General features: G+C 41.8%; 1 protein-coding gene across 2 annotated transcripts in view; it reads right to left on the reverse strand.

Moving 5' to 3' along the window:
* Positions 1-270: 270 nt before the first annotated feature.
* Positions 271-9658, reverse strand: part of AGR2 (anterior gradient 2, protein disulphide isomerase family member) — a 14017-nt gene continuing 4629 nt past the window's right edge. For both annotated transcript variants that reach the window (XM_045289001.1, XM_004702705.3), the window contains exons 5-8: positions 9098-9171; positions 6578-6641; positions 2270-2353; positions 271-565 (exon numbers count right to left, since the gene is read on the reverse strand). In XM_045289001.1, coding sequence (XP_045144936.1) covers positions 516-565; positions 2270-2353; positions 6578-6641; positions 9098-9171 — 272 coding nt within the window. In that variant the 3' untranslated portion in view covers positions 271-515. The remainder of the gene's footprint in view (positions 566-2269; positions 2354-6577; positions 6642-9097; positions 9172-9658) is intronic.

Genomic DNA, 9658 nt, shown 5'->3' on the forward strand with positions numbered 1-9658 from the left:
AAGGAGGTACTTGGTATTCTCCACATGCCTTTCTCAGGCTTTTATCTAAAGCATTTTGTTTGGCTCATGTCTGTCTCATGCCACACCCCCACCTCCCAGTTTTAAAGCTGGTCTACCTGCAGTGGAACATTGAGAAATTGTAGTGCGTTGAGATTGTAATTTTCCCTGCCTTCCTAGAGCATCCTGCATGTGTCCAACATTCATATTTGATGAAGAGAAAATAGAAAGATAACCTTTCTGTGAGAGACCAAGCTGGAACAAAAGAAAATGCTCAGTTTGAACACCCCAAAAAAGGATTTATTTTTTTAAAAATTATAACTCGTAGTATATATCGTTTTCATGTACACATACTGAAAACCAAATTAAAAACAAAATAACAAAATAGCTGTTACTACATTAACCTATAATCAGATGCCAACCAGTGCTGCTGCTTTCTCTCCGTGCTGCTAAAATCCTCTGGTTCGCAAATTTTAAGGCCTGATGTGGTGGAAAGAGCTTGCCGCTTTTCATCTTCTCTACAGTTCCGTCTTCAGCAGCTTGAGCGCTTTCTTCATGTTGTCACTCACTAATAGAAGGGAAATTAAGAATCAAGATGTGACCAGGGACTGTTTTGGTCATGTTGGTCACTCTTCAAACCTGGGAGCTTTATTCATTGTTTAATGTGTTTTGTCTTTGTTTTTCTCATGGGATGAACAGTTGGTAGTCATTTCCCCCCTAAGATTATGCAAAATAGATTTTGTTGTATGCAGACATCTTACCTTTCTCATTCATTCCTAAATTGTCTTCCATGCCCCTTCCTCTAGAATAGTTTTCTTTAAAAACGCCACTAGCAGAAAAGAATTTTGACTGTTTGAAGAGTAAATTTTAAGTCATAAAAGAAATATCGGCTCGGTGTCTGTAAGGACTACCACGCATTTTGGAAGTAGGTGAAGCATAAGTTATACGTGACAGCAAACCAAGCACTTTACACATACGACTTCAGTGAGTCCTCACAAAATGATCAATAGTTTATGTTACGAATGTTGAAATAAATACAGGGACGCTTGCTCCAGATACCACTGCTAAGAAGTGGTGGAGCTACTGCTGCACGGCCCAAACTACTGATCACTATTCTATCTGGAGCATATCATTAAAATGATCCATAGGATTATTAAGATAAGATGTCCATGTGATGAGAGCGCACAGACAGCGGTTTATTCCTTCCATTTGTTATAGTTATTCTACCAGGCACTATGGTAGCACCTGGGCAAGACAGCTGATTTTAAGGAGTCTAGAGTTTTATGAAGACATTTGCTACTATCTGGAGCATGGCTACTACTTGGAAAGTGAGGGACCCTAATCCTCCCAGCACCCCTTGTAGACATTGCTAATGAATATTGCTAATTGACAGTATGTTCTGTTGCCTGACACAACCTCACCCTCCTGCCCAACACAAGGTTCTGAGTCTGCTGCCCAACAGAAATTTTAGGGATGATGAAAATCATCAGTGTAGGTTGGTGAGCACTTCACGTGTGGCTCATGTGACCAAGGAATTTTGAACAGGCACATGTTACCGATGGCTGCCAAATTAGAGAGCACAGTTCAAGGTGGACACTATCACTATTAAAATTATCTCAATTGCTTCCTAGGATGAAACAAAATGTTCTTCCCAAGGGGACTAATCAGATGCCACATTGGGTACCTTCTCTGCCTTAAATCTCCAACTGGTTAAGAACTCAGCTGCTAGCCAAAAGGTCGATGGTTCGAACCCTTCTCAGGAGAAAGATGTGTTTGCTTCTATAAAGATTTACAGCCTCTGAATGTTAGAGCTCCATTCTCCTCTGTCCTAGAGGGCATCAGCGTCATCAATTCAATGGCAGTGGGTTTACTTGGGAAGTGATGGCAACGAGTGTTGGGTATGTCATGGAAAGTGGGTGGCCAACTATTTCCATTGATTTTTAAAATTTAACTTCAAAACGTTGAAGTAAATCATTTGTAGACTACAACAACATTTGCACTCATTATTGGGTCGGATTTCTGCTACTTTGCCTAAGAAACAGCTTGAAAAGCCGCTGTGCTTATGTAAGGTCATAGAAGTCCTTTAAAGGAGAAGGTGCCTAATCTAAATCATTCGTCTTTGGTGGAGGGCCAGTGTGACTTGCCCAAGGACATAGACTACTGAGGGTCAAATGGAGTCTCTCATGTCCCAGAGCAGTTTTTTCTAGCCTTTCCGATTGGCCTCTTACTTCCATGACTACCGAATGGGACTGCTCAAAGGAGAGAAACTTACATAGTGCTGCATCGGAAGGCTCATAAGCATAGAGACGGTTTGAGTATCTTCCAGTGATGTCAGCTCTCACAGTCAGGGATGGATCTGCAAAGAGGGCAACAGGAAATGAAGGGCTTTGTTTCCAAGTAGCCCCCTGGAACACAACAAAGCTTACCTCCCCTGGTCCAGGGGGAGGGCACTGTGTCCCTTCGGTCCAGACTACTCCATCCCTTCTGCTCCCCTGCCTCCACAGCCCTAGTAGCTAAAGCAAGCCGAGAACATTCGACAGCTGCATGGTGCTATTTGTGAAGAACATTATGTATGAGTCCTACTGTTCTCCCATCTATAGCAACCTGACAACAGAAAAATTTGGATTGGGGCTAGGGAACTTGGTTGGATGGTTTTTTTTGGTGAAAATCTTGGCATTCTCTACTACAGGATTATTTTAAACTCTTAAGTGATTATACTGTAGTTGATATGTGTTACCAAGAGCAACCTAGATGATTAGGAACACACATCCAATGCCGGTCTTTAAAATAAAAGGGCTTTTAAAGAATTAAAGAACCCAATCCCTTAAGAATAGCAAAGATCAAATAACCATGTTTTGTCCTTCTACTTTTTTTCTTATTAACGGGCTGCATTTTAGAAAATAGAAACTGCCCTTGCATGTGCTTAGATTTCTCTAACTTAAAATCTATTTTTACTTTAAAAAATTATTTTATTGAGGGCTCGTACATTTCTTATCACAGTCCATACATCCATCCATTGAGTCAAGCACCTATGAACACCTGTTGCCCTCATCAATCTCACAACATTTGCCCTCTACTTTGCTCGTTTTCCCCCTCCCTCCCCCCATTTTTACTTTTATGTTTAAGTTTTCAAATTAATGAAAAGGGGGTTAAAAATAAGGTACATGCTATAAGAGCTGTAAGAGCCCCCAATAAAATGATTTAAGGTACATGTATCGGTATGTATATGTGTATGTGATTTTGTTTTTAGAAAGTGTATAAAAAAATAAGGTGCACTAAAGGATGAGTATGAGAGGAGAAGTATCAGACTGGAAGAATATTACATTTTTTTTCCTTTTGAGAGAAGAGAAATGCTTGAAGAAGCCTAATAAGGCCATGTATCCTGGAAGTGCGATGAGCCGTGTGGGGAAGGTTGGCTGAGGACCCAGAGAGACACCTTTTGTTTGATAAGGCAGCTTTGGGTTTGGGGGCCTCAGCACACGCACTTAGACCTAAGGCCTACGAGGAGGCTTCTGGGCCGTGGATACAATGACCCGATTGGATCTTTGTAATGAATCAACACTAGACCTTTACTGCCCACCTAGTGAGTCACAAACCTGGCTGCACATGGGAATGACCTGAAGAGTCTTAAAAATCCTGAAACCTGGGCCCCGCCCTCTTTCCCCTGGTTCTCCCAGTCTGCCGGGTCTGCAATATGCCCGGGGTGGTAGCATTTGAAAACCCTGCAGGTGATTCTAATGTACAAGCTGAAAGGAGAACTACTGAGTTAGGGCAGGCTGCCTGAAAGCCAGTTCTGAGGACTGAAGGCCTGGGACGTGAGTTACAAGGTTCTCAGACAGGGAGACTGTAGAACCAGTACTTGACATAATTGGATTTCGACGCGAAGTGTCGAGAACGTTTTGCATCGGAGCTTGAACAGAATTTAGAATCCGACCCGATGCACGTGATTTTTGTAAACAAAAGCAGCTGGTGTTTCGGTCGCTCAGCGTTAGTTGGCGTTGTTAGTACGTGTTGTTTAAACCTTTTGCAGCTGTGTTCCAAGCGTTTTGCTCTAACTTTCTTATGTTTTGTGGCTTTTTGTACTGTTTTTGGATTTAAAAAAAAAGGGTCCTAAAGAATTTTTTGAAAGGAATCATCAGGATAAAGAACTGGTTAATCGTGTTGTCAATATTGTTGATAATTTAGTAAACCCTTTTAAAAAACAGGTGAAGAGACGCCAACAGCAGACCACGCTAGTCAGATTTTTTTTTTTTAAGAGAAAGCCAGTCAGGTCCTATTGATAAAAGGCAAAGAAGGGAAAAACTCTTAAAAATCAACTACCAGTGGATTTTATGGAAGAGGCTTCCTCTTCCAAACAATGACTCTCTCTCCACCCCTCCTCTCCACATCCAGTCCACGGATCCAGATCCTCATCAATCTCAAGGTAAGGACCATACTGTAATTGTTAAAAACTTTTTAATGTTGTGTTTCTTATTTAAATTATATCACAACTCTGAACTTATTTACTTTGACATTTTGGTGTACTGTTTTGTATAAAAAGGCAAGGTTAAGGTAAAAACTTGGCGGGTCGAGAATGGATTAATCTGTTTTCAGTTATTTCTTATGGGAGAAATTGATTCGGAACTCGACTGCATCACATCTCGGTGCTCCTAGAACAGATCAGTGTTGAGGTCCGGGGTTCTACTGTGCTATATACAAAGAATTCCTACACAGGATGTAACCAGATGATTTCTAAAGTCCTTTTAATTTAAGAATTCTAAATGTTCTAAAGGAGTACCTGGGTGGTGCACATGATCAATATGCTCAGCTGCTCAAGTTAGAGGTTCAGGCCCACTCAGAGGCACCTTGGAGGAAAGGCCTGGATGTCCAAATCAGCCATTGAAAACCTTATGAATCGCAGCTCTATCTTCCTAAGGCTGAGTAGGCACAACACCTCCTGGTTACTGGCTAAATGGTCTAAATCTTAACAAACCTCAGTCTATTATTTAGTATTATTAAATAATAGATTAACATTAATATTAAATAATAGAAAGCACTATTAAATTAGTGCTTTTGATAAGCCTTCTTTCCCCCTTTCACTTGCTTTTCTATCCCATATTACACGTATAATTAAGCACATGAAGCAAACAGGTGAGCTACTTGACTAGTATGAGTTCTGCTATGTGAGCAATTAAATTATTGATTGTCCTGAAAATTATTGTGATGTCTATCAAAGCCAAGTTTGAGTTATTCATTCAGCCATCCCACAAATATCTATGGAGAGGCTACTTAGCACAATGCCATGGTGGGAATATCATGGTGAGCAGCAAAAGATACGGTCCCGGAAGTTAGAGGGTCATGGAAGATAAGTACACTTCAAGGATTTATTAATTGCTCAATAAATGCAACCTGCTACATGAGGAAAGTGCTACCAGTGTAAGAACATGGGGTTCCCAGAGCATGCAGTGTGGCACTGACCCAGTGAGTGAATGACAGCAGGAAAAGCTGCCCGGCAGAAGGAGCCCAATGGAAAGTACCAGAGGCCAGAGGAAGCATGGGACGGCTCCTTTACCTTTTTTATGTTTTACCTCATTTTAACAAAAACATGTTAAAAATGTCAAGAAGAAATTCCAGCATATATGTTGAAACATGGCCTCATTAAGAATTAATACTTTGAGATAGGACATGTTCAGGAAAAATGATGAACACATTCAGGGAGTTAAAAAGGTTCCATTGAATTGTTAACCACAAGGTCAGTGGTTCTAACCTACCAGTTGCTTCTCAGGAGAAATATGAGGCTGTCTGCTCTTGAAACCAAAAAAAGGGCAGTTCTACTCTGTCCTGGAAGCTTGCTGTGTGTCTGAATTAGCTTTATGGTGGAGTGCTTTCTTAAAGATAGTAGCAATTGAAAGAAAGAAACTAGCAGTTGAGGGGGGGAAAAGTCATCCATGGAAAAAGATAGTAGAATATAAATAAGTTGTGAAATTTAAAGAAATGTTATACTTGTACTAGAGCTTAGTAGTTAAGTTGGTCAAGGTGAAGCAGTGGGTGAGAGGAGAAGGGCAGAGGAAGGGAGAGGGTGCTGCTGGTTTCTTTCTTTTCTTAAAAAAATCATTTTATTGGGGGCTCATACAACTCTTATCACATTCCATACATACATCAATTATGTAAAGCACATTTGTACATTCCTTGCCCTCATCATTCTCAAAACATTTGCTCTCCACTTAAGCCCCCGGCATTAGGTCCTCATTTTTTCCCCTCCCTCCCCGTTCCCCCCTCCCTCATGAACCCTTGATAATTTATAAATTATTATTTTGTCATATCTTGCCCTGTCCGATGTCTCCCTTCACCCACCCCTCTGTTGTCTGTCCCCTAGGGAGGAGGTCACATGTAGATCCTTATAATCGGTTCCCCCCTTCCAACCCACTCTCCCTTTACCCTCCCAGTATTGCCACTCACACCACTGGTCCTGAAGGGTTCATCTGTCCTGGATTCCCTGTGTTTCTAGTTCCTCTCTGTACCAATGTACTTCCTCTGGTCTAGCCAGATTTGTTGCTTGTTTCTTTGACATGTGTTTCACCTCATTGTTACTTCCACTTACCAATGAACATAATCCTGGGCACATATTGACCATCAGGGGAAAGGTGCTTGTCAGTTGTTTCATACTAAGATTAAAAAAAAGAAAAAGGAAAAAAAGTCATTTTTTCATATATTTACTTTAGTTATTTTAAAACTGGTTACTTCAGAAAACCATCTAGTGTTGGGCTGGGAACCTCAAGGTACCTTAAGGCACATTTTATCCACAAAGAATTTATACTATAGATGGAAAAGTAGAATGTGAAGAAGAGCTGAATGTATGTGCTAAAGAACAAAACCTTTCAGAAGGGAGAAATGGGCAGGAGGAGCCTGGGTGCACTCTTGTTTAGTGCTCAATTGCTAACTGATCCGTCAGCAGTTCGAATCCACCTTGTGAGAATGACAGCTCCCTTCAGTATGTCTTAAATACATACATCAGTATGACAGCCTTGGACACCTTATGGGACAGTCCTACTGTGAATCAGAATGGGCTCAGAGTTGATGGGGTTTTGTTTATAATGTGAGGAAGATATCTTGAATGAAGTAGAAATGAGATCAATTAATTAAAAAAAAGAGAAATATTAGGTTTGGACAAATTCCAATAATAGGATTACCTTGAACATCTCTCTATACATTTATCCATGCTTCTTTTAGCATTTCAAGAATGTACTTGGCAAGATACAGTGTTGATGTTGAATGAATGCAGTCTATTGGAAGATCCATGCAGAAAAATTAACATCGAGGATCCATGGGTGAAATAGAATAAAGTATGTGAAAGTGCAGTGGGCAACAAGAACAGGGCCTGGGACCTAGTCTGCAGGTTCCAGTAAGACTTTCTGAAGTGGGTAAAGTTAAGAAAAAAGCAATAGGCATCAGCCACGTGGAAAGGAAGAAGGCTCCTGCAGGCAGGAAAAGAGCGTGCCCTGAGGCACCCGGAGAACAAGCTGAGCACTTTCTGATAGGACCAAGTGCTGGAAGGACTGCAGTGCAGCGCACGTGATGAGGGCAGTGGTGGGAGAAGGTACGGTACGGAAAGCTGCTTCTAGGAATGGCCTTGCACACAGGCCACAGGGTTTCCATGCTCCCAGAAGCAGTTGAGCACTGCCAAGGGGACTTCAGAAGACACAATGATTCCTGCTCCGTCTTTGCAGTAATTACACTAACAGCACCTTGGGGATTCTGTGGGGTTTATCTTATAGAAATGAAACCATTCAGTAATACTGCAGTAAACTAGGCTAAAGTGAAAATGCACAACATTCAAATAGTGGGTCTCAGCCTACAAGGAAGTGACTGATAGCAGGAATGTCCAGAATTTAGAAGCAAAGGGCTTCTTGACCGGTTGGCCACTGCCGCTGGCCAGGAGTCTAGTGCAGAATAGGGTCGCTTTTAGTGAGAAAGGGAACAGTGAACGCCGAGCCATCTGAAAAGCCTGGAGCACGAGAATGTGCTTAGTGTTGAGGAGCATGTTGGGTTGAAGCTGCTGATGGGGTCTCTGGAACATGGGGCACACAGCCCAGATGGGGTTGAGGTTTGGGTAAGAGATGGAAGTTATCAGTGTGTTTGTATTGATTCACTGTGGGTGTTGAGGAGCATGTTGGGTTGAAGCTACTGATGGGGTCTCTGGAACATGGGGGCACACAGCCCAGATGGGGTTGAGGTTTGGGTAAGAGATGGAAGTTATCAGTGTGTTTGTATTGATTCACTGTGGGTGTTGAGGAGCATGTTGGGTTGAAGCTACTGATGGGGTCTCTGGAACATGGGGGCACACAGCCCAGATGGGGTTGAGGTTTGGGTAAGAGATGGAAGTTATCAGTGTGTTTGTATTGATTCACTGTGGGTGTTCATCAGGCTGTCCAGAGAGAACATAAATTATAAAGCGAGAAACACATCAAGGACAGCTTCACCAAGTCAACAACATTGCAGGGAGGAAAGGGGAAGAGAAGCCAGGGGAAGGGAAATGAGGAAGACCTGCCAACTGACGAGGAAGAGGCAGGAACAGAGAGGGGGAAAGAGAACATAAGGTTAATGCACTTGACTTCTTTTATGGCTTTAGCCTTTTAGGAGGAAAGTTAAACCTGGTTTTATACAGAATAGGAAAAAAGCATGCAGAAAAAAAAGCCTTAAAATTAGTTACAGTTAGATGCAGACAGCCGGAGAACTGCCTCTTCTTTGGAGAGAGGAGACAAGGGGTTAGAATGGGCTTGGAGCAGCTGAGCACTGTAGGAGGAGCATAGGACATTTGTGCATGAGGCCTGATATCTACACATTTTCCTATTGTTACAGCAACAGGGAGAATTCTGATCACAGGGAAATAAGTTTCAGAGACCCTAAAATGATCAATTACTAAATAAAAGTGTAGACGTGCAAGGTAGATTAAAAACATACAATAGCCTTTCTGTTTCCAGTCTCTGAGATGGGGTATTGGAAGCAAGCCCACGTGATGCAGCAGGACGAAGGTGAAGGCACAGAGGCGTAGACGACTAGACCCCTCCATTTCGACAGTGACGCGTGGGCAAACGTCAATGATTACAAGCAGCTAACTTACCACTAGGTTGAGAAGGACAAACTGCTCCGCCAACTTTTGGATTTCTTTATTTTCAGCAAACACTTTCTTTAAAGCTATGGGGAAAATGAAAGGCATCACATACTCCAGCATCATCATTTAAAACCATGGTTCTCTGTATTATGTTAAGTTGAACTCAATTTTCATACACGATTCTACGTTTCCCTTTCAGTGACATGGTACCTCTGTCATAAATTGACTGCTTTTTTTTACAATCCCTCATTTTTCTATTCAACCACTTCCTACTTTTCTTTCAGTCCCTCTTCACTCAATGGCTATTATGTGGTGGGCACTGTTCTCTGAACTCGGGTTCAAGTGAAAAACAAACAAAACAACATTGGCCTTTCCGCATAGGACTGAAACCCTTGTGTGGAAGAAAGACCATAAACAAGTGAACAAATAAATACACAACAGTTTCGGGTGCAGGATATGTAGTCTGAGGAAAAATAAAACAAAATGAGGGGTCTAGAAACTATGAAAAGGCCAGAGAAAGATTTTCCTTATGAGGGGACATTGGAAGGGTGATCCATTCTAAGATCGGGC

This window comes from Echinops telfairi, unplaced genomic scaffold (assembly GCF_000313985.2).
Source record: "Echinops telfairi isolate 266 unplaced genomic scaffold, ASM31398v2 ScPeMD7_23;HRSCAF=83, whole genome shotgun sequence".
Lineage (NCBI taxonomy): Eukaryota > Metazoa > Chordata > Mammalia > Afrosoricida > Tenrecidae > Echinops > Echinops telfairi.